We start from the raw sequence: 25,304 nt of genomic DNA on the forward strand, positions 1-25,304 counted from the left end.
GTATTCTTGCTCGATCCTCGTGTACTGTCAATGCAGAAGTTTGAAGTCGGTGAGATGTATATTGTCGGTCGGCCGACAAGTTTTCCCTACGAACTGTGACTTTTTATCCGCTGTGACGACTTCGAGAGTGACTAAAATTACAATACTTGTATTTTCTCGAAGTTTTACTTTCCTATAATATCAGCTAAAGAAATCAGAGGTTCAAAACCTGCCCCCCACCCCCACTCCGGGGTCGGAATGACCGCATGCGTGTTACCAAAATGTCCGGTAAAAGGGTACTTTTCGTGCGACAAAGTCCGGCCCGAGAATTGTAAGAAAATGGGGTGTATTTGACTTTCACCCGGAGATTTCTTTAAAAAGGGGGTGTTTTTTCTTTTTTCTCTCATCTCTTTGGACTTCTGAGAAATTATTCCGAATTTAGGGGGGTAAATTAAGCATTTTTCCGAATTTAGGAGGGTACATTGAGCATTTTTCCAAATTTAGGGGGGTCTCCAAGGCAGGAAAAGCCCGCGAAAGGGGGGTTCGGAAATGTTGGCAGTCCTCAGATAGGGGGTGCTTTCAAAAAGAGGGAACGAGCATATGCGTACCCTAAATAACACTGAGTGGGGGGGGGGGGGGGGGTCGGGGTTTAAAATCGTCCTCCTTTCTCGCGCGGAAGATGAAAACTTTATTTAGACGAGTCGAGAACGGTACAACGAATCGTCTTCTTTCTCTAATAATTTAAGGAAACGTCAAAGCTTCCGCGCTTCGCTTCGAATTCAGACAAATAGGGCTTATTATACCCCGTGCCGTCCTTTTTCCAAAATTCACGCCTGACGGTCTAGCACGACCCCGGCCCCCCCCCCCCCCCCCCCCCACTCAGAGGTCGGAATGACCGCATGCGTGTTGCCAAAATGTCCGGTAAAGGGGTACTTTTCGTGCGACAAAGTCCGGCCCGAGAATTGTAAAAAAAGGGGTGTATTTGACTTTTCACCCGGAGATTTCTTTAAAAAGGGGGTGTATTTCTTTTTTTCTCTCATCTCTTTGGACTCCTGAGAAATTATTCCGAATTTAGGGGGGTATACATTGAGCATTTTTCCTGATTTAGGGGGGTCTCCAAGGCAGGAAAAGCACGCGAAAAGCCCGCGAAAGGGGGGTTCGGAAATGTTGGCAGTCCTCAGATAGGGGGTGCTTTCAAAAAAAGGGTACGAGCATATGCGTACCCTAAATAACACTGAGTGGGGGGGGGGCCGGGAGCACGACACGGCACAGCCTCCTGAGGGCATCCCGTGTGATCCGTTGTTTGAGCATAGATCTAAACGCTCGCGGGGTAGAAACCGGAAGTCTTCTCCCTGATTCACGTACGTGATCGGCCGTGAAGATGGATGTAAACAATGAGGTCAATTTGCTGAACATATATGTCAATATATGTTCAGCAACGTGTTTGACCTAGATTTCGCGATAACATTGAAAATTTGAAATACAAATAGATCACATTGAACCTTGATTTTCAATTTGTCTCATGAATTTTTTTAAATTGTTTATAAGAAATATATTTCGTGTAGACATCGTCAATTTTATTTTTTTCTGGGGGATCCACAAACTACAAGCATCGTTTTTAGTGGATCCCCCCCCCCCCCCATTTCCTCAGAAGTTAAGAATTTCTTGTAATAATTTTATTATGTGCAAATTTTATTTGTATAGTTTCCTGAAAAAATGAGTTATGTATGAAAAAATGTAATATCTTTGTTTACCTTTCTGTTGGAAATGAAATAAATATGAATATGAATATGAATATGAATGAGCGGCGCTGTCTGGCGAAGTTTTCTCTTTTTTCTTTTTGTTTTTGTTATTTTTATTTGTGTACTGTTGTAGAGATAGCGTGCACTTTTTCACTGTGGACGTGTTACCATGTACCTCGTGATTACCGCAGACATGCATTGTAATTTAAATGGCACCGCGCTCATCTCCTCTTGTTTGAGAAGGAATGTCTACCCGCGTTTACCTCAGAGGCTCAGACCATGTAGTAGGTCCATGCTCAGACAGTCGTCTGGTGTGACACAGAGTACGTGACGTAGATCTAAACAGGATATGATGTATTCATCAAACAAATAGCGAAAGGGGAAGTCTAGACCCTGGACAAATATTAAAAAGGCTTTATTAAAGGTAAAGACCAGTATTGGAAACGCCCCAATTTTAAAAAATGAAATGGAAGCTCTCATTACCAATCATGTGAAAGAATATGTTTTGACTAATACACGATGATAAAAAATTTGCCGGGAAACCGCCTACTAAATCATATATTTGGTAAATTTGTTTCTCTCATGGTCTGTGAGAGATATAGGGTAGTCCCATATACATCTTTCTGTGTAAAGTGCTTGTAACTTTACGAAGAATGGGCCAAATTTCTTATCATTTTGATGATTCCAGAACCTTGCAGATGCTAGATGCTAGATGATCAACCTTTTCTGATCGATTCCACAACGTTTCTTTCACAATGCAATCGCATGACCATAACTGGTCTTTACCTTTAAAGATAAACTTTAGTACTGGTAATGCGATTGCATTGTGAAAGAAAAGGTGTGGAAAGGATCAGAAACAGTTGATCATGTAGCATGTAAGTATTGGTGTGCACTGCAAGGTTCTGGAGTCATCAAAATCATAATAAATTTGACCGAGTCTTGGTAAAGTAACAAGCACTCAAATAGAAAGCTATATATGGGACAACACACATGGTGTCGGGGCTAGTACTACCTTGATTTCCTTGTCTTTCTATGCTCATTACTCAGCCAGTATACATTTTCTTCCAAAATTGTTTGGCACATGTTATTTAGTTGTAATCTTGAACATTCAGTGTAAGTTTCGTTTGATTCTGTGAGAATTATTATTTTTTTTTTTACCAGTACTGGAGTTTATCTTTAATCACTAGAATGAATCAGATGTAGTTATGACATCATGCCAAATAATTTGTCTCCACCTGTTCTATGTGTTCTATTAATACCCCGATCATTGGAGTTCAAACAATTTGTGCATCTGATTACTTTTTGTATCCAATGAAAGTCTCGATATGATGTCAAATGATTACTGTCAACTTGTGTCGACTAAAATAAAGATATTGAAAATAAATCGAGAACCTGTACGAATGCATGGATCCTCAAGGAGCAACTTGGGAACAGGAAACCCAGGCTATACTTAAACAACAAAAAGTACCCCCCAAAAAAGACAAACATAATTATAAACACGGATCCATCTTGGACAGGTGAACGTACTTTCATCATCAAAAAGTCAACACAACAAAGACAACACGGATCCATCTTGGACAGGTGAACGCGTACTTTCATCATCAAAAAGTCAACACAACAAAGACAACACGGATCCATCTTGGACAGGTGAACGCGTACTTTCATCATCAAAAAGTCAACACAACAAAGACAACACGGATCCATCTTGGACAGGTGAACGCGTACTTTCATCATCAAAAAGTCAACACAACAAAGACAACACGGATCCATCTTGGACAGGTGAACGCGTACTTTCATCATCAAAAAGTCAACACAACAAAGACAACACGGATCCATCTTGGACAGGTGAACGCGTACTTTCATCATCAAAAAGTCAACACAACAAAGACAACACGGATCCATCTTGGACAGGTGAACGTACTTCCATCTACGAAAAGTACAAAATACAAAGACAAAACACGGATCCACCCTTGAAATAAGAGCGTTCTTATCATGAAAACAAGATAATTCGGGGCTCATTATGAGCTATATCTCATGCGGAAGGAAACAATTAAATAACATTTCATGACCAAAGTTGATTTTATCGCAATATTGTAGGCTAACAACAATATTACTGCTGGAAACATTTCCTCTACAGACACCCCCTTCCGATCCAAGAATGCCGTTGATCATTGCGTGATCACATTCAACAATCTGCTACCATATCTAACATCCTGTACGTGAACTTATGATTCATTACATATTCGTCTATACTGCTCTCCCTTAAAAAGTAACGGACGCTCGTATGCATTCCCCCCAAATTGTACGTATGACTGCGTCAGCGAATAACTGCGTCAGCGAATGGTGCAGTCTTGACGCGCCATGAGTTGGGGATATTCTCTCACAAGTGTGTAAAAAAAAAAACCGCATCACGGGGGATATCATACAAACAAAATATGATTGCAGTTTGAAAAATGCGTTAACATGGGTCGGATGACTAACAAATCCGGGCTAATTTTATTCACGAGCTAGATTGACAATAGTAGGCTTTATTGACGCAATCGAATCGACACCTCGTGTACGGGCCGGCTGCATTTTCTATTCAGGCGCTATTATCAAAGACATTCGAATTGATAAGTGGACATGAAAGGCTCAGACGAAGACTCTAGAAGTAGTTTACAGAACGCGGCCTGACCCAGACTTTTTGGTTTCTGATTTGACATAACACTAGTGTGGTAAATTAGTTAATTTACATAGACCATTTCGTTTAAAAAAACCTCGCCAGTCGCGAGCGTTGTCCTGCGTTAGGGAATCACGCTTCTAGCGCGATGGGTATATACGGATCATTATTTTGGCGCAGAGCATTGACGCCTCGTGTGCACCCGGATGCATATCAGTGTTAAACGTCACAAGGCCTAATATAATATCTGTAAAGCGCTTTGAGAGAGCCTGCGGTCTTGAAAAGCGCTATTTAAGAACGAGCTATTATTATTTGGTCGTATTGTTACTTGTTAGTATAAGTATTAGAAGTAGTAAAGTAGTAATAGTAGCGGTGGTAGTAGTAGTAGTAGTAGTAGTGGTGGTAGTAGTATAGGCCCCTAATAGAAGTAATTTAGAAATTTAGTATTGTATTCATTTATTCAATAATTTGTTAATTATTTTATTTATTTATTTGTGTATTTCTTTCTTTCTTTCTTTATTAATCTACAACATTCAACTCTTATTTCCCCCATTTTAGAGCACGATACGGATAGGACTACAATGGATCCGAACTGGGAGGACGAGCTGCAGTCGCATCGGTTCGAGATGACCCGAGTTCTCCGACCGGATCGGTACTTCGAAAAGTTTCGGAGCGAGCGAATCCTGGACGAGAGCGACACACAAGTCATAAACAACGAGACGAAAAATCCCACACGGGACAAAAAAGCAGGTTAGTATTTTTGTGATCTGATATTTGGGTCATTTGAAGAATTTGCCCTTAATTTCCGCAAGCTTTGCAAATACCCTCAACAACAATCGACAAATACAAAAAATGAAAAAATGAAAAAGTCATGTAGACCCTAATATTTCTCTCTCTCTCTCTCTCTCTCTCTCTCTTGGTCTCTATTTTCCTGACTTATGTATCCCATCTCCTCCCTCCCTCCCCCCCCCCCCCCCCTCTCTCTCTCATCGTGCACATGCAAAATAAAAAAATCTCGTTCCAAAAACTGATGTTTACTTTAGAACAACCTTGGAAACATTTGACATACACATTCATAAAACATAATCATAAATGTATTTATCCATAAAACTCCCGCGTTAACGAATCGAATGCTAAAAGAGGTAATTATTACAGCTGTTCACAAGTTTCCTGAAAGCGAACTACAAAAAAAAAATAAGTACAAGTAAAAACCAAATGTTGTCATAATAATGATATTACAAGGCTGCAGGATTAGTAGAGAAAACGTTTGGTTACAAGGCAGGTCAATTTTTATGTTTATCATTTGTGACTGTTTTCAGTATCATCAAAATCTCTCGATCTGCGTTCTGTCAACGATATGAATTAGATAGGATTTGTATCCTGCAACTTTCTAGATGATTATTTCAAAACGCAAAATCTATTAAGACTAATCGAATTTGTTGATTGAATCTGTGTGTCCATCATCCGGCACATCCAACTCGGCGCCATTGTGTCATAGAATGGTTACGGTATACAATATGACATCATTTTGATAAAGGTTTAAATGGCGCCTCTAGTTATGCACCTGTGCAAAGACTTTATTCGCTTCAATACTTTAAAGATGAAGACCACAGATAGAACTGGGCCCAACATACTCGCAAATACACCCTCACCATCTCCCTTTCAATCCAGAATGGTTAAGCGACGCTCAGCTGCTTTGAGCTAGAAATGAGAGTACTCTTTCCCTTTAAGTATATTTTCAGTATATTCAGTATAATCCATCGTTTTACGCATTGCATGTGAAGATAAACAGTTTAAATTAATGACCGTGTCAGGTTGTCTACAAAACGTGTTCTGCTCTGAGACTCGTGGTTTTAACATTTCCGCTTAACGTGTCCGGTAAAGTGCAATTGAAGTTATAGGTTTCTTCCTTGTAGCATTTCCTTGCTTTCATTTCCTTTCTTTACAATTTAAAACTCGAAATAGATTCTAATATAATATATATGTAAAGGTTATCTTGAGGTTCTGGTAATAGATGCGTCACCAGGCAAGTTGGAATGTTAGGGGGTCGCATTTAAAATGCCGTCATGATAACAAACAACAGTCATACACACAAACAAACAAAACAAACAAAATGAACAAAACAGCGCCTCTCCGAAATTTTCCCGAATTGATTATAGAGGAGGGGAGTTACACACTATTATGGTTACCCAAACCACCCCCTTATAAAACAGCATTTCAATAAACACACTTCCATATCTATGATACTCCGCAGTATAGGGAAGGTTTGGCCTCGGCGAAAGTTTACGGCCTATATAGTTGAATCGATCGCAAATACTCAGTAATTTTCTTGTATCAAATACGTCTTTTAGAACGCCAAATTCAAGACTATCTGATGATAGGATTGTAAAGTAGTTACTTTGACTTTAGAGGTCCCTTTTTTCTTCAGTTGGCACTGTATAAAACTTGACACCTCATCACCGAGTTGACCTAAGTAAATAGTTTTAAGGGCAATCCCACCCTTGTAATAATGTAATTTGTATATGAAAACGGAGAAATAAAAGAAAAAGAATGGCGGTTGTTTGATATAATTCGGACCAATAATAAGAAAGTTGTGAGTATTTGAAATATGGGATCACTATAATTATATGCGAATCGAAAATTGGAAATTTGGTTACTTGAATGTGACGTATATGCACGGACTACTCTCCCGTTTGTTGTGTACGAAAATATCATACATTTTTGTTTTACTCCTAAACGCCTTCTTCCTTGGGGCACGTCTCAAAATGTATTGTGCATATATCATTAAAGTCTGTCCCTTTTGCAGCCAAAATCAAATTCTGTAGAACTTTGCAGGAATTATGAATATGTCATGTGTGTCCTATCTGTGAAATTTAAACGTTTAGCAGTGTCATAATATTCAAATTCTGCAAAGAAACCCGTTTACTTGCTAGACTTCACTGTCAGACACTATTGAGTGACTGACTGGCTTTTTCTTCTTTGGTGATAACATACAAAAATGAGCTGTAACGGGTACATGAGCATTTGTCTACATCAATAACCCACTCCTTGTAATGGCCAAAATTAAACTGATTGAATCTTTGCGTAGCATAAAACGTACGACCATTAGGTACAATAGTCTGAAAATCAGACTATTACTTACTGGCTCTATAGCTCTTAAGTCGATTCGACAACTAATATTCGTTCATTTCCCACTTAAAGACATTTTCAAGCCCCCCCCCCTTTTTTTTTTTGTTAGGGAAGTTCTAAATTAGTATTTTCTTCCAAATGCCGTTGGAAACTAACTTTTTCATTTTTGGGGACTGCAAATGGGACATAGAACCTTTAAAGGTTCTCTAAAAAGGAAAGAATCATAGTATTTTAAAAGAAATTGACCTTTTAATCATTTTTTTGTGTTGAAACAATTAATGTGAAAGTTGTCCGGCACTTAATGAAAGCGATACTGCCTATTCAGCACATTTGAAGTGCCCGTACATAGTGATTATAACTTTCGAAATTCATAACTTTTTCATATTTTGGGGTCCGATTTCGTTCAAACTTTCACCGATTTGCTTCTCCGATTTTTCTGCTTTCTTTTAGAGTAGCTTGCTATCAAGGTTTGATTTCCCTTAAATTACCCGACCCTTCTCAGCTGTAGGCCTGTATTTACTTGTTCTGTGGAATGCAATGATAATCAATCTTTTCATTGTGTATTCATAATAAATAATTGGTCGTTGTGCGTTACAGCGTCAACACTCAGAGACCACAATAGGATCTGTACTTTAGCCGCTCCTGGCAGAAACCGACAGATCTAGGCTCTGCTCAAGGCTTTAGGGATTGTGGTAAAGTGTCAAATTAGGTGTAGATCCACTTTTTGCTTTCATACAAGTACTCTTGCCTTCTTAGCGATCATGTATCTTTAGTCTTTAAAGGTATTTAGACAGTTCTGATATTTACAGATTGTGAACCAATGTGTAATCAAACGTAAGGAAACTCAACAAAGTTCTGTGCCTGCATTTCCATAATTTGATTAAACGAATTCGTTTTACTGGCTGCCTGCCATAGCAACAAACAGAGTTGACAAAAGACTTAACTCCGTTGCGTTGACGATCAGACATGCAGCAAAAAGACTAAAGACTTCATGCATTACTTTAATCAAACACAACTTCGTTATTCCTGGCTCATTTTTCGTGCTTGAGATATCATAATTATGAAAGGGCAGGAAATGAACTTTCTAGAAATGTGATTTGTTTTTCTTTGAAATTCAGATACCGAATGGCTTTTTGGTTTCCTTTCCTCAAATTGCTTTTAATCCCTCATGCGTGAAATATGCATTATTATGAGTCGCATCAAAATGAGAGGAGGATCTAAGCTTTACAAATATGTGTCATTTATTATTTAAATTGTGGCTAAGTTATAATTTAAAAAAATCGAACATTCTCGGTTTCGTTTTTTGGGGGACGCACTGTATAACATCATCAGCAGTGATCTGTCAGTTTATGACAGGTTCAGTGACCCAATCAGAGTTCTACTTCAAGTGTCTCTCCAAATACTTCGGTCTTTATTAGTATAACATAATATGATAATAATAATAATAATAATAATAATAATAATAATAATAATAGTGGAGTCTTGAATAGCGTTCATGTGTGGCACATTGCCTGCAATGTAAAAATGTTAACGTTTGTTTACTAACATGCTTTTATCCCCAATATCCAAACACATGCACTTAAACATACATTTATAGGTGAATTCAAACACTTGAAACGCAGGTAAATTTAGCATTTATTGTTAAACAATCAATTTATCCGCTTGTTAGCAAACAATTTTGTCTCTTACTGTTGAATGTTGAATGGTTTATCCGCTTTGAAATTGTTCAAGCACATACAAATTAATGGGTCAACCGTTGTTAAATTTAGAGTGTGGCGCTCCTTTGTTGTGACCCTTGTTTTAGCACGGCTGCCGTTACAGCGTTCCACCAGGGACTTGATAGACAAGTCCCTGGTTCCACCATTTCAAGGAACTAATTCCTGTCAGGTACCCATTTACCTCACCTTGGTGGAGTGTTGCAATTGTAGATTAATGTCTTGCCAAAGGTCATTAGTTTTTCTCTTTTTTACCACAGTTAGAACATCTGCTATCAGCCACAGGGCTGTTTTTCAGCAAGTCCGTGGTTCACATACCGGAGACTACTAAGGACTTTTAGATTGAGTGGACGTACGAGAACGGCGTGAACTTCCACTGATCATGTGTGTCTATGACAAGCCGTTTTCACATTTATTCCTATTTCTTGATATCAAGAATTACCATTGCTTACAATAGAAAATCATATATTGATATCAAGTATCCAATTCTTGATATCAAGAAATAGGAATAAATATTATAACGATGACATGGACACGCATGATCGGTGGACGTTCACGCCGTTCTCGCCCACTCAATCTAAAAGTCACTAATATCTACTAGACTACATGCATCTGTGTTCAGCAAGCCATATCCCCATTTAAAAAAAACAATTGTTCACATGTATACACAATTCTAAAGTACACATAATAGATGGCGTGAGAGTCTAACTTCAGACACTTGTTTAAACGGAAATTGAGCCCGCCGACCTTCGGCTTCGGCAAACTGAAACTAGGGGAATGTCCCGTTATTTTTCCCCAGTATGGTTTGAAAACTGATACTAGAATTTTTCATTCTTTTTCCAGCTATTTCGTCAGTCGTTAGAGATTTCGAAAATGCGTATCGGAAATCAAGTGAATAAACATTTTGTAGAGATAACCGTGGGATAATAGTTGCACAGAATGGGAAAGAGAGACAGAGTGACAGGTTAAGGGGTGAAGAGGGAAGAACAGAACGAGAGAAGGAGGAGATACATATTAATTGTAAGGAATGAGAAAGCCAGGAAAAGAAAAAGAAAGAGAGAGAGAGAGAGAGAGAGAGGAAGATGATATCTCTGAACAGATTTAGGCCCGCATTTAGCCCTATATTATATTCTGGGAAGAAAATGATTAAATTAACTTGTCCTAATAAAAGAATGTTGTTTTACTTTGTATTTTAATGGTATTTTTTAAAACTAGCTTCGATGACGTAGGCTATAATGTTTGCAGATGGATTTTATTCTTTTGTCTCATTTCCCCCTGATAATATATGTGAATTCCAGCTTCCACCTCGCTAGAACAAATAAAATGAACTCTGAATTTAATAGCCAACATAGTTACTCACTCGATATTGATGAAGTTGTTTGAAAAATGAAGATGAAATCGGAGTGCATTCAAGAAAACTACTTTTAAGTGCATTTTCCATGAAGTAAGCGAATCCGGTAAAAATGTTGAACAAATAATAAATAGAAATTGCACGTTCGGTAGACTTGGGTACCGAGGACGAGTTTGGACTTTGGATTCAATACTTTTCAGTTCAGTTTCATTTTCAGTTTATTGTTTTCCATATTACAACATAAAACAGTTCTTCATAAATTATAATCATACAAAAGAAAACTAAATCCTGTTACAAAGTTAGTTATTGATCGAGTTATTTAACAGCTTTCACAAGAAGACGGATATATATATTGACAGTGAAATATGACAAAACCTAATAAAAAGCAAAGCTTGTAAAGAATAGGTTCCGTACAAAAAATGATGAAGAAGATCGTCGATAATTTGACATGGCGCGATGAGAAGGATATTAACAAAAAGCGTTTATGCAATATGTATATGATATATATCGTAGACCGGAGTTTTAAATACAAAAAAACTTATATATTCAAAAGTATATATTATATCAGAATTTTTTTCAAAAATAATATATCTATTACTAGAAAACACGAGACAAAACCTTGAAGTAAACATACAGAAGCCATATATATATATATATGCATGGGGAGCATTTACATATATTAATTTACATATCAATTAACATATATGTATGCAACCTTTTTGTAAACTTTCAAAAGTGCAATAGGCCTACTCTACATTGTTCCTTCTCTAAATATTTTAGCATTTCTAGGTTTATTTATTTGTTTTTGCTTTTGTTTATAGGCATGGTTTTGTAAGTGTAACCATGCGTTCAGTATTTTATTTTAACAATTGATAATAAATACTGTATGATTCAAATAGTGTTATTTTAAAAAAGATATATGTTTAATTTGATATTTCACACGTATGTATATGATTGCATTATTCGGTTTCAATTGGTCACACTCTGATGTACATTCTTTGTTGGGTGCTTGCCTAACAAAGCAACATGCGCTATATTGCGTCCAACTTGCACAAAATATGTTTACACAATACAACGACGACTGTAAGCAAAAGCTTAAAGGGACGCCCTTTAAGCTGAAAGGAGAAAATGCACGTTTTTTGGATGAAATATTTCCCAAGATTGTGTCAAATTTTACCTAACAAGCATAAAACCTCATTTTCAACCAAATATTGGGTATAATTTTACGCATTCTTATTTCGATAACGTCGTCCACAATGAATCTTGGTACTCAAGTGCTAGATTTGTTAGCCCTTCCCTTTGCGAGAACAAGATCATAAATATAACGATCTCAAAACTAATCAATTTCCCAATTTTTCTACATTAATAACGCATTCAAATGAAATGTTGTTGGAAGTCTCATTCTAATGCATTATGAACTTGAACCTTAAACCTTGAACTTTGAACCTTACACTTTGACCAGGTCAATTTCTCGACATCGTGCGAGAACGAGGTCACGTGGCCTACAAACTGCTCCTAGAATGCATGGAAGCCGATCACCCGGATCTATACAAGAACATCACCGGTATTAACCCGGAACCAAAATCATGGACGATTGGCCTCAGCAAGACTTGCTCGTGTGAATGTAAGTTGTTGCCTTAAAGGTAAAGACCAGTATTGGAAATGCCCCAATTTCAAAAATGAAATGGAAGCTCTCATTACCAATCATGTGAAAGAATATGTTTTGACTAATACATGATGATAACAAATTTGCCGGGAAACCGCCTACTAATTCATATATTCGGTAAATTTGTTTCTCTCATGGTCTGAGAGAGATATAGTGTAGTCCCATATACATCTTTCTGCCGTATAGTGCTTGTAACTTTACGAAGAATGGGCCAAATTTCTTATCATTTTGATGATTCCAGAACCTTGCAGATGCTAGATGCTAGATGATCAACCTTTTCTGATCGATTCCACAACGTTTCTTTCACAATGCAATCGCATGACCATAACTGGTCTTTACCTTTAAATGTGTCAATTTATCAAATTAAATCAGATCAAATCGAATCGTTTCCACTATGGAAATACTACAATTATCAATGAAAAGGTAATACAAAATGCTGATTATTATTTGTATTATTGTTATTATTAATATCATTATTATTATCATAATATTATTACTATCATTATTATCATTATTAAATGACTGAAGTCAAACAAGATTTTGTTGTGGGTTGGGATTAGTTAACGATACAAATTCTACTTTCTCATGTACAGATAGTCAATAATCAGTCAAGTTTATTATAATTGAAGTGAGAGCATAACATTTATTAAGACGAAATAATTCATAAAGTTACAAATACTATAATATCGATTGGTTGAAATCTAGACTAGCAAGTCTGATGGTGACTATATACTCCGTATACTCAAATGTACTCACTGATAATGTATTGAAAAGTGACCGTGAAATAAATAAACACTTAAACTTCCTGTTAACTTCCTGTATAAGTATTAATAAAGTACTGATAGATTATTGATGAATATAAATGTTAGTCTTATAATCACATAACCCTCTCTGTTCAAGGAAAGTATATCCTGAAAGCATCTATGTTTTATGTACTTTTATCATCTTACATGTATATATACACTTACAGAGCTTTGTTGTAGCGATTTGATCACCAGTTGTCGGAGCATGGGTGTCAACAGCCAAACAATTACACGTTTTGCCAATTTTTATCCTCCCCCCTCCCCTCACCCCACCTTTTTTAAAGGCATTTTTCACCATGAATGGTTAACTAGAGTTTGTGAACTTTCGTTGTTTTTACTCATGTCTTGGGTGAGGCTAGACAGTTCATCCGTTGCCAGTTCAATTGCATTTGTCCTACCACTTTTCATTTAAAATGCGCAACATCAGTTGGTTAACTTTGCATCAAAAAAATAGTAGACAGTATGTTACTCGGTATTGTTTTTAAAAAAGTAATCTTTTTGCCCAACTCTTTTGAAAGCTTTAACATCAAACACCCATGATCATAGCAAGGGTGGTGGCCCGGGTGGTGGGTAATTGAGGACAAATATTGTGGTCAAGTTGTAGTCGGCACATCTTAGTATGAACCACCACCCATGCCCTGTCCTCCTCTGAAATAATTAGAAAGCGTTTATCTCTTTAAAATTAACATGAACATGACATCACCAACGCTACCTTGTGGCGGGGGTAACAACGTATAGGGCCATGATCATATTTTTTTAAAAAAACACTGAAATTCAAACGTGTTCATCTTCTTATTCTTTCTCGAAGCCCACGACGATCATATCTTGCTATATCTAGTGGAGGCTTGCAGAAAATAGAAGCAGCATTTACTCTTCGACAGTGATCAGTCAAGCTTTACGTCATCTTTGATGCAGGGGGGGGGGGGGGGTTAACACTTGGTCACAATACAGAGTTCATGATGTATCATGTAGATCAATGGCCGTTTGACATGCAGGCACGTAGCCACGACGGGGGGGGGGGGGGGGCACGTGCCCCCCTAAATTTCCAGGATCGGTTGCATTTTTTTAGACCCCTTTTTTGACCTCGATCGATTACAATATTATGTGCACCCCCCCCCCCCCCCAAACATCAAACTCTGGCTACGTGCCTGATGACATGAATAAACTCAAGTTCAAGCGGCTTCGTCTCCCGTTCTTTTTCCTAGGCCACGACGATCGGATCTCGCTGGATCTGATGGAGGCTTACAAGAAGGAGAAACAGCAGAACATCTCCCTGAGGAGAGAGCTTGAGAAATTCACCAAGACCTATGACAAGGGACTCGAGGAGAAACTCAAGCTGAAGCACGTGAATGAAACCATGAAAAAGCAACTCGACGTGCTACAGTCAGAAACAGGAGAAGTACAAAAGGTAAGACCTCAACCATGGGCGTTTAATTTTTTCCGGGGCAGTATAGGGGGAGGGGCCCTTTAACCCAAAGCAAACAACAAATATATATTGTGAGTTATTGCAATGTTATGGGGGAACAAACACTCTAGTTCCCTGAGTGGACACAACTAAAATGACTGAATGAGGGTGAATTGTGAAAATATTTTCCGTTTGACACCATGCTGATATTGAATATGACCTCTAAATAGAACCTATTATATTTCTAGGTTTGTTTCGTTTTCTTTTCTCCTTTTCTACTGTACATTCCTGTTTATAGGGTTAACGAATTCTACCTTTAAGCCATAGTTGGGTATTATATAGGCCTATAGCAGAAGCTAATCGAGGGGAACAAAGTTTGGGGGGTGGGGAATAACTTTAATCCCCAAACCCCTTTTTTGATTTTCAATAGAGCTACAAGCATGCATAGAAGACTCGTAAAATCAAAAAAGGTAAACCTATACGACTATAATTATGATAGACACTTCTGCTAATCTTTCGCTTGCCCTAGTTGCCGTACATCTCACTTTACTGTCAACCTTGGCAATCTCTCAGATAGGATGTAAAATAAAACTCGTATGAATAAATTGTAGAGCCTCTGTAATTAACTAATCGGAGACAAACAGCTAAAAAAAAAAAAAAGATTTGCGAGTGGAATGTAAAATTTGAGTTAAGTTGACATAATTATATGCATATTGAATGAACAGTTCGATTCATGTGCAGACAATCGGTAGGTTTGAAGAATTATTTCACTGACTGATAATAAAGCATGTGTATCATAGTAAGTAACCAGGGGACCGACTGCTTTAAGTCCTCTCCGATAGACTTGGTTATGAGGATTTAATGCCTTACCAAAGCGCACCAGCGAATCAAATTGGGTTCTTCCAATTTAAAGTCTCTACCATTGACCCATCTCGTCACCTCTTTATTACCTTATTTTCCAATTTATATTTATTTTATCCAGTTAAAGGACGAAATCCAGTGGAAGCGATTTCAGATATGTGATCTTCAGGCGAAAGCTTACGAGGCCCAGACGCAGTTGATTTCGTCCAACGATAAACTCAGAAAGGTGAGCGTCTTATTCAAAGCCACACTGCACTACGTATAGCTACATGCGCCCTCTATATAACAAACAATGCCTAATCAGTGCCTGTTGGTCCCCCACGATCCTCTTTTTTAAATGTTAATTGAGAGCTGATTCGATGAGGTAACCACCTGTCAGTGACCTTGCAGGGAGGTCTAATCCCCCTGGCGAAACTAGTACTTATAGGTTTTAAGGGTTATCTTGTGATTTGTTGTGTCAGAGCACGAATGGAGAACCTGAGACTCAGAATAAGAGGGAATTGTGATAGCGCGCAAGTGTCATGGCTAATAAAATATCCACACAGAAGAAAAGGAAGAAGAATTAAGCGGGGCTTATGTAACTTGGTGAAATAATAAATATGTGAAAAGACAGAAAATGGGGCAACGTACGGATAACAGGAGACGAAAAGGAAAATAGATAGGGACCTCACAGTCGACTCAAGAAATGACCACAATGCATGATTATCATTGCTCGCTGTACTTGACATTTTGAACTGTCATATCCAAGGGATGTAGATATGAATTTCTTTCACTCATCTAGTGTCGATGGATGTTGTCAGTAGGATCACACTGCGTTTATCACATGGCAAATGAAATAAAACTTGACGCAGAATGTGACTGAAGACGTGGTGATTATCTTTTAATGGGAACAAGAGGTTGATAATTTTAAAGAATTCATGGTGGTTTTAATTACCTGCGAAACACTTGTAGTATCCCACATTCAATAATTATTATTATTGTAACCTCTTACAACAAAGTCACTTATATTGAGTAGTAGTAGCTGTAGTAGCAGCAGCAGCAGTGGCAACAGGGGTAGTAGTAGTAGTAGTAGTAGTAGTAGTAGTAGTAGTAGTAGTAGTAGTAGTAGTAGAAGAAGTAGTAGTAATAATAATAATAGTAGTAGTAGTAGTAGTAGAAGTAGTAGTAATAATAAAGTAGTAGTAGTAGTAGTAGTAGTAGTAGTAGTAGAAGTAGTAGTAGTAGTGGTAGTGGTAGTGGTAGTAGTAGTAGTAGTAGTAGTAGTAGTAGAAGTAGTAGTAGTAGAAGTAGTAGTAGTAGTAGTAGTAGTAGTAGTAGTAGTAGTAGTAGTAGTAGTAGTAGTAGTAACAGCAGTAGTAGACGCATTATAAGCTTTATTGAAGAAACTTTTTAGCGCAAGATCTTTGATTTTTGTTTTATTTGGGGGTTAGGTGAACCTGGAAAACAATGCCTTAGAGAACAAGGTCCGGGAGGCCCAGGCCAGGCTGACTCTCCAACGCAAGAAATCAACACGGTTAGAGCAGGAGAGATCGACGGACAGGATGCAAGCCAGCGAAACCCTGAGGTCACTCGTCGACCAACTCCATGAACTAGGTCTGGACCGAGCCAAAAAGATGGAGGTAAGGATTTTAATCAGTCCCCTTTTCAGCAGTCCCCTCCATGACCAACCTGTTTTATATGCCTTTTGTACATTGTAGACCAATTACAAATATATTGTTAAGTTTCATTGTTTTACTATGTACAATGCAATCCCATGTACTTTATTTTATTTTGTTGGAAATGGAAATAAACGATTTTTAAATTTTATTTTAAATCTTTGACCCAGAGCTTCTCCACCAGCCTCAGCCAGATATATTCGGAAAATACATTTGTCATAGATTTTTTAATTGAGGTATAAATTTTATCGACAAAAGCAACCTATCATCTCGGCTTCCCATTGATCTAACTTAAAATTATTAGTTACTTTTCAAATATTCACACATATGCACACACACCCTTACCCACACAGAAATATGCAAGTAACAGTGCCTCAACAAAAACCGTCGCAATAATTAAAATCTACATTAATTAAATATGTTCAAGCCTTTTCCTAAATGTTGTTGAATTTTAACATTTTCAAACATTTTACAAAATTTTGATGAAGTTCAACTCGAAACGATTAATACTACGGCATCAAGAAATTGATTTGCCGAGGTTTGGTCAGCTCGAAAGTCCAGAAGATGTAGAAAATATAGCCTTGAATTTCTTGAACTATATACGAGCTTCATTGTCTTGACATTAGTTTCACCCGATATTATTTGGTTATCTATTTACAGATCGACATTCGATACATTTCATTAACGATGCTATATAGGACCATTAAAGATAAGGTTGAGTTCTGGGAATAGGTGAAAAATAATTTGTGAGCGTTATCATTGTATTATGCAAGTGTGGAAGAACATATCACATAAAAAATGTTCCCTGAAAAGCGTGGCTCTTAATTTCAAATGCCTTAATATTCTAAATATGGCACGTAACGTATAATCAGGACGGATTTTTATTCCACATGTTCGTGAAGTCCCATATACATCTTTCTGTGTACATTGCTTGTAACTTAACCAAGACTTGGCCACATTTCTTATCATTTTTGATGATTCCATAACCTTGCAGTACACATTAATACTTATATGCTAGATGATCAACCTTTTCTGATCAATTCCACAACGTTTCTTTCACAATGCAATCGCATGACCAGAACTTAACTTTATCTTTAAACTCTGACTACATGTATAAGTCTTTTTTTATTCCAAAGTGTGTCTTCAATCACAAAACCCATTCGCATATTTATCTGCTGTATTTAGGACAAACCACCAGTGAACAACGATGTACACGATCAGACCAAACTGGATATAATGGTAGCTGATAAGGAAGAGGCCGTGACCAAGTGCGAAGAGACTGTCAATGAGCTAGTCAAAGTACGTAAACAACTCTACGAGGTCCAAGAGGCGAAAACGAAGGTGAGTTCAACAAAGGATAACAAATTTCTCTGAATGATAATACAGTCAAACCTGCTTTAGTGACCACCTGTCTACAAAGACCACATGTCTACAAGGACCACATTTTTTGTTTCCCTTTAAAATGGTTTCTCATTGAAGGAACCTGTCTACAAGGACCACTTTTTGCGTTTCCCTTGGGCGGCTGCTACAGACATGTTTGACATAAAGCACTCATAAGGCCACGCAAGGTGTTCCAAACCAAGGCGCCCTAATATTTACCCGTCTTTAGCTACACTAGCAATTTCGGTGCTGACTGTATATACAAGGAATTACTTCCTCTAGCAAGCCATTTAACGGCTCCGGGTCGTGAATGGCAAATGCCATGACTGAAGATCAGCGTTTTTCCAACCTGGGTGCCGCGAGACATTTTTAGTGAATTCTATTCTAGAAATGACGTGAATTTCGTGGAAACAAAGTTTTAAAAACCGGTATGTGTATTCATGAACAAATAATGTTTTAAAGATATAATGAACCGTTTTTTTCTTTCTCAAACAGGATGACTTCAAGGAGAGGAGTGCCTGAAGACCTGGGGGCCGTTTCACAAAACTTGTCATCATGCAGTGACAAAATGACAATTTGTGTTATAATCTACTGAAATCCTTGCTTCTGATTGGTTATCAGCAGATTTGTCACTGATTTTTGTTCTTTGTCATTGAAAAAGGGCTTTGTGAAACGCCCCTCAGGTCTCTGGATTCGGGTGACGCGAAACTTTTATTTGTGTATTTCTTTACTGGGTGCCGTGACTATGGCAAGGTTGAAAACGCTGATGAATATTCAAATCTTGCCAAAGAACAGGACAGTAGTCTTGCTCAAGGGTTCGAACCGTATATCTACTGTGAAACCATTCGATTAGGACACATCCAATCAAATCATAGCGTAAAACAGTATAGAAGAAGCATAATAATCAGTGTGAACATTTGCATACCATATCCAGATTCTAAGCCTCTGATTGGTCAAAAGTTCAGTCATAGAATTTGCTATTGACGGCGATGACATCATAATTTCATAGTAAAAAAAGATTTTTTTTTTAAATCCCGCCTATATCATAATTTTTATGTGTACGACTAGGACGCAAAGACTGTTGACATATGCGCATGGCAATGAGTGATTCAACTAACTGAATCAAACTGAAACAACTAATTTAAAATTGAATTATCTTATGATTAAAATTGCAGTTAGAGGCCGAGAATGAAGAGTTAGACACAGCTGACACCTTGCTGAGGGAGGAACGTGATATGGTGATGGAGCGTCTAGAAATGGCGCAAGAGGAATTGACGCAAGTCAGTGCAGAGCGGTCACAGGTGAGCATAAGCTGACGCATGAATTCAGTGGCGTATGAGGTCGATCCCTGACCCACGCCCCGTCCCGTCGAGAGCATAGGAGGAAACATCAGTGAAATCTGCACTTGAGCCATGGGCACGTGTGGCCATCTTTGTACATTCCGACCACTGGTCTGGTATTGCATTATGGGTATATGCCACTGGAGTTTCCTCCTCTCGTTATGGGATGTCTAAAATCTCAAAGTATTTTCTTTTCTTTTCTTTTGAAGCTTATTTGATGTTGTGACGTGAATGATCGAAATATCAGAGTAAAACATTTCTTATTTTGTATTTTGTCGTTCCGATATCGTCACCGGGAAGCATGTTTGCATAGTCCTTTAATGAGTACCGAAGTGTGACGTCATACTGGCCAAGTTGTGAAGATTGCTTGTTCCAAACAATTTTGTGCTAAACAATGACTTGGTGATCACACCAGCACCAAAGACTGAATTCGCCTTGCAATACAGCCTGTTGTTTAAATGGTTTTGCGGTGAACCTCATGCCCAGGCTCGATCTGTTGCCATGGTCGTTTTAATAGAACCAGTATCCAGGACGAGGAGCGAATATGACGTTAGCATTTCAGTACTGCATGGAGATGATCAATAATGACCTTTGACCTTTGAACCCACAGGCCATCTCTGAGAGGAACAGGTCTTTTGAAGAGACAGCTAGGTCCATGCTGGAACGTGATGAACTGGTAAACAAACTCAACAACGAGAGGCAAGCGTTTCTCAAGCAAACACGCCAGCTCTTTGATCACAAAAGTAAAGTTCAGCAGCTTAAACGAGATAAAAGGGTAAGACATGCAGGGTCCTCTAAGGACTCCTCCACGAGTTGTTCTTGGAGGCATTGTGTTAAAGGTAAAGACCAGTTTTGGAACCGCCCCCCCCCCTCTCAAAAAATGAAATGGAAGCTTTTATCACCAATCATGTGAACGAATATGTTTTGACTAATACGTAGTGATACAAAATTATGTTGCAGACCGCCTACTAATTGATATATTTGGTAAAATATTATATATATTTAGACCTGATAGATAACGCACGTGTCGCGTAGTCCCATATACATCTTTCTGTGTACAGTGCTTGTAACTGTACCAAGACTGGGCCACATTTCTTATCTTTTTGATGATTCCAGAACCTTGCAGTATACACCAATACTTATTTGCTAGATGATCAACCTTTTCTGATCGATTCCACAACGTTTCTTTTGCAATGCAATCGCATGACCATAACTGGTCTTTATCTTTAAGACTCAAATATTTGTTGACAATAATGTCCATCAATAATCGGATGGGAGGTAAAATCGTCAAATATTATTATGTTTGTCAAATGTATTTATGGTAACTGAATAAACTGGGAAATGTGTAACCATGAAGCTTTACAGGCGCTAAAATTTTACCGAACAAAATTTGACTTAATAATTATGTGAATATACTTTTTTTGATGCATAAATATGACTAGGGGCGTGATTTGGTAATGTGATTTCGTTGAAATGACTATTTGACTATCCTTTACTTCCTAGAAAACATATACGGAGATATAAACATAATTAGTAATCGACAAACCGTATTTTTTATCATTACATCGCATTAATAATTATGAATGATTGATGATGGTACAGATAACACAGAATCATTCTGAAGTTCAGATATGCATGTAAAATGTAAATGAAAAGCTTTGATGCAACTGCAGAATGCATTTCAAAATATCATTTATAGAGTGAATACTTCTGTATAAAATATTTAACACCTATTCATAGCTATGATTGATTGTACTCATTTCAGTTACTCCGCCAAGACGGTCATCAATCCTTAACTTTATCAGTGAGCATTGTGAGTATAGGAACTCCTATTCACTCTTAATTCCTCTATCTGTATTTCATTGCCGTTGTTTAATTACTACCAGGGTAGCTCTGTCAGTGTACTAAGCGACTTCTTCAGAGATCCTGCACAACTTGTAGGATACGAGGCGATGAGATTAAAAGATTCAGTACATTATACAGCTAAAGCAAGTTAAGCTTCTTAAAATATGAAACAAACGACCAACATATAAATGCGTATTGAAGTTGCATGAAATGATATCAAAGTTCGAAAGAGATTTGCCGATGATTGTTTTGAGATGATTTTGAACCTAATGTTCTAATCCTATCGTTGCATCTTTATTTTTGGAAATGGTCTTTTTGCATTGATGTTCCTATAATATAGTTCCTATTCATTTACGAGGAATAACTGCTGCGGTTGTTGTTTTTCCGGAGGTTTCACGTCATGAACGAGCCTTTATTCATGATTTAGGGATCGTCTGTTTATTTCCCTCATCATCTTGGACAACGGATCCTAATGGCAAGAGAATATTCTGCCCCCATGAATATCCCATATATGCAAAAAATTGCCTCCCTTCACCGCTATACCGAAAGAACCAATCATCTGCCAATAGGAGAGTGTCCCTCTAAAGATGACATTAAGCTATGATAACAAGCCATTAATATCGAATTGAGTTTTGTTATGTTGAATGTCCTTTTCTCAATTTGTTCTCAATTTATTTGGAAGTTGTTTACCTAAATGAAAATGTCTCTTGATAAAATCACCTGTAACATATTGACTCCCTTCCCACTCATACAGGATGGCTCAAATGACTCCAAGAGAAGTTCTGGTGCCAATGAAGTCAGTTATCTCGAGGGCGGAAACGCAGGCGCACCGTCAACCGATACCGCCAAACCAACGACGGTGGCGGACGGATCGCCATCAACACAACTCCACACTAAACGTTCCATCAGCCAGATCAATCAATCCGGCTTCGATGCCGACGACGACGATGATTTTGTCGATTACGAATACCCAGTGGGGTGGCGCAAACGTTCTCAGGTGGTGTCGCATGGTGAAATCCCGGCGGCTGTGCGGGAACGGAGGGCTAGCAACGCGTCGAAATCCGACAACCCAGGGGAACTAACCAGTCGACCTGACAGAAACGAGGATCGTGACTCCGGCAATGTATCCGGCATCGACCAGGCCAATGAAAGCTCCGATAGGATCTTGGACTCACTCCCGTGTGATGTTGATGAAAAAATTGGCACGCTGTGGTCCGACTTTGATTATTCCGCATCATCCGGGTCGAGGTAGGTTAACACAACTATAATTTTCTTTCAAATATCATACAGTCCTAATGTCTGCGTTTTGATGATTATTTCTCTGAATAAAGAAAGGGCCCTGAAATAAATGGTGATCCTTTTCTGCTTCAAAGGCTTTCATTTTACCATATGAGCCGAAAAGGAATATTGTCGGCATATTCATCTTTTCTTTTACCTGTATCGCTCGTACTTGCGTTAATTGATATATTTTGGTATTGGCACTGATCCAATTATCCGCGCCATTTACTGGTGTACAATAAACGGGTATTTTGATACGCAACACTTTAAGGTCTAATTTTCAACTTCGTTCTAAGAAAAGAAAAGAACAAATCAAATACTATGCCGTCCGAAGAGTATTTACAATGAAAACTGAAGCTGGGAATATCTGTGAGAATCGCGAAGTTACGAATGTAGTCACGAGATTTCACAAAATTGGTACGAGAAACGTAAAGAAGACGATCAACGGAAATTAAGATGGTCGTGTATAATATTATTGTCAAAGAGCGAGGGCGTACGTGTGATCGCAAGTATTGCGTAACAGTGTTTGGCTTCAGGCGCTGGAAAACTAGCTTGTCGTTGAAAGCATCATCGCTTGGAAACATAGGGTGCGTTTATTGACCTAATTTTTTGGCTAGAATCAGGTTTCTCAAACGTCTTTCAGGCAAATTTAGAAGGTGATAAACGAAAAGCTCTTTTTAAAGGTCTTTAGATATGGGCATATCTAAAACGCAAAAAGGTGTGTTCTGAATGTGACATACATCCAGAATCACGTTTCTGAGAGATGATAAACGCAAAGCTGTTTGAACCCCACATACAAATCGGACCACCCAGGTTAATTTCCGGTTCGGAGGCTAAGGCGCCATGTGTTGTGTACAAGCATGTGTGTGTAGTTGACCTCCGAGAAACTGTCTGCTTCCCGGGTCAAACGGCAAAAAACAGCTGCGCAGACACAAGGCCTTTATTTTGAATCGTGAAGAGACGATAAACGCGACATCCAGCAAATCACTTTCGTATAGTGGGGTTCGATAGTGGGGTATGATAGTGGGGGTACGATACATCTAGTGGCAAGACCCAATAAACGCACCCATAGAGAACACGATTGCGTACACCCCCAAAATTGAACTCAAGGACAATTTAATACCTATATCCAATAGAAATCGTGTTTAGGATTATGTAATGCGTCATTGCAATGTTCGCATATTATTTTCAATGTGAGAGGAGGGGATTGATGTTGAAATTGCCACAGGTTAAATTTACAGAAGTCTTTGCGATCATGTTAATTAAGGAGACCTCCGGTCTCGTGAATTTGATGGCCTGCAGGTATAGATGCGATGACATTTACTTCACAAAGAATGTACACTGTAGTTCGAGCGTATGGCAAGCCGTTTGAATATTAATTTTATTCCTATTTCTTGATATCAAGAAATTATTTTCTGTTGTAAAGCAATGGTAATTCTTGATTATCAAGAAATAGGAATAAATGTTAGAACGGATTGCCATATACGAGCGTCTGGCTTCAGGGTCGTGAAAAATTGCTGTTAAACAACAAGCAAACAATGTCAAACATTATTATCTACTTTGAAATAAAATTCATTGCTTTGTCTAATTGCAAGAAGGATGTTACTGCCATTGAAAATACGTAGCTCTAACGGCCTCCTTCTGACGATTGCAGACCAAACAAAACATACTAAGCCTATACATTATAATGTGGCCCCTGTAACGTGGATCATAATGGATTAGGTTCCTTTTTATACTGTGATATGGGGGCCTATATTTGTCAGTAATAGCATTGTCTACATACATGTAGATCATTCTTATCATACGTTGCTTTCTGTTCCTTTGTATACAGCTATTTTGATATAATTATAAGACCGAACAAAATATACCAGGGGTGCATAGTGTACATTATCATACACGGTATTTTTTTCCTTGTATGCAGAGATTCGAAACCAGAGGAGAGACGGCCGGAGGAGAGACCAATCTTGAGACCTAGTTTGTCTAGTGGTATGTCTACTGAAGTTCATGTGGGATCTCTGAAGGACAAAAAACGTCGTCCAGGACCTCGTCTTAGCAGGTACTTAACCCCACCCCTCCCTATCATTCTCTTTCTCTCTCTCTCTCTCTCTCTCTCTCTCTCTCTCTCTCTCTCTCTCCTCTCCGGCGATCTAAGAGTTGCAAAATGCACTTTCTTACTGCAGAATTAAGAGTGGAGATCTAAATTTTAAAGAAGATATATAGGCTCACTTCGTAACGAGTGGAATTCTGATCTGTTGCATAGTTTAATGTTTTAAACCAGCCGTCTTTTGATTTACCTACACCTTGACCTTTATTGATTTCATTTCATCGAAAATTTGATAAGCAAGATTATTTTTAGAGAGGTTTAACCTATAGGCCTACGAGAAATTATGACATTAAGAATCATAACAAAGTAAACATTTTCCCAGCTTACGAATGCGGTATATGCACATATGAATATGGGATGTGCATACTTCATGTAAAATAAAACAAGCTAAA

At 38.1% G+C, this 25,304-nt stretch overlaps 1 protein-coding gene across 1 annotated transcript in view; it reads left to right on the forward strand.

The window, feature by feature from the left end:
• Positions 1-25,304, forward strand: part of LOC100887911 (caspase recruitment domain-containing protein 11) — a 35,047-nt gene that overhangs the window by 6,790 nt on the left and 2,953 nt on the right. Inside the window, exons 2-12 of the mRNA XM_030984461.1 lie at positions 4,939-5,130; positions 12,038-12,199; positions 14,250-14,452; positions 15,432-15,536; positions 16,741-16,929; positions 18,151-18,306; positions 19,521-19,646; positions 20,296-20,460; positions 21,451-21,498; positions 22,285-22,778; positions 24,730-24,864. Of these exons, the coding sequence (XP_030840321.1) occupies positions 4,962-5,130; positions 12,038-12,199; positions 14,250-14,452; positions 15,432-15,536; positions 16,741-16,929; positions 18,151-18,306; positions 19,521-19,646; positions 20,296-20,460; positions 21,451-21,498; positions 22,285-22,778; positions 24,730-24,864 (1,952 nt within the window). The 5' untranslated portion in view covers positions 4,939-4,961. The remainder of the gene's footprint in view (positions 1-4,938; positions 5,131-12,037; positions 12,200-14,249; positions 14,453-15,431; positions 15,537-16,740; positions 16,930-18,150; positions 18,307-19,520; positions 19,647-20,295; positions 20,461-21,450; positions 21,499-22,284; positions 22,779-24,729; positions 24,865-25,304) is intronic.

Source organism: Strongylocentrotus purpuratus, unplaced genomic scaffold (genome assembly GCF_000002235.5).
Source record: "Strongylocentrotus purpuratus isolate Spur 01 unplaced genomic scaffold, Spur_5.0 spur5_scaffold_14, whole genome shotgun sequence".
In the NCBI taxonomy this organism is placed as follows: Eukaryota; Metazoa; Echinodermata; class Echinoidea; order Camarodonta; family Strongylocentrotidae; genus Strongylocentrotus; species Strongylocentrotus purpuratus.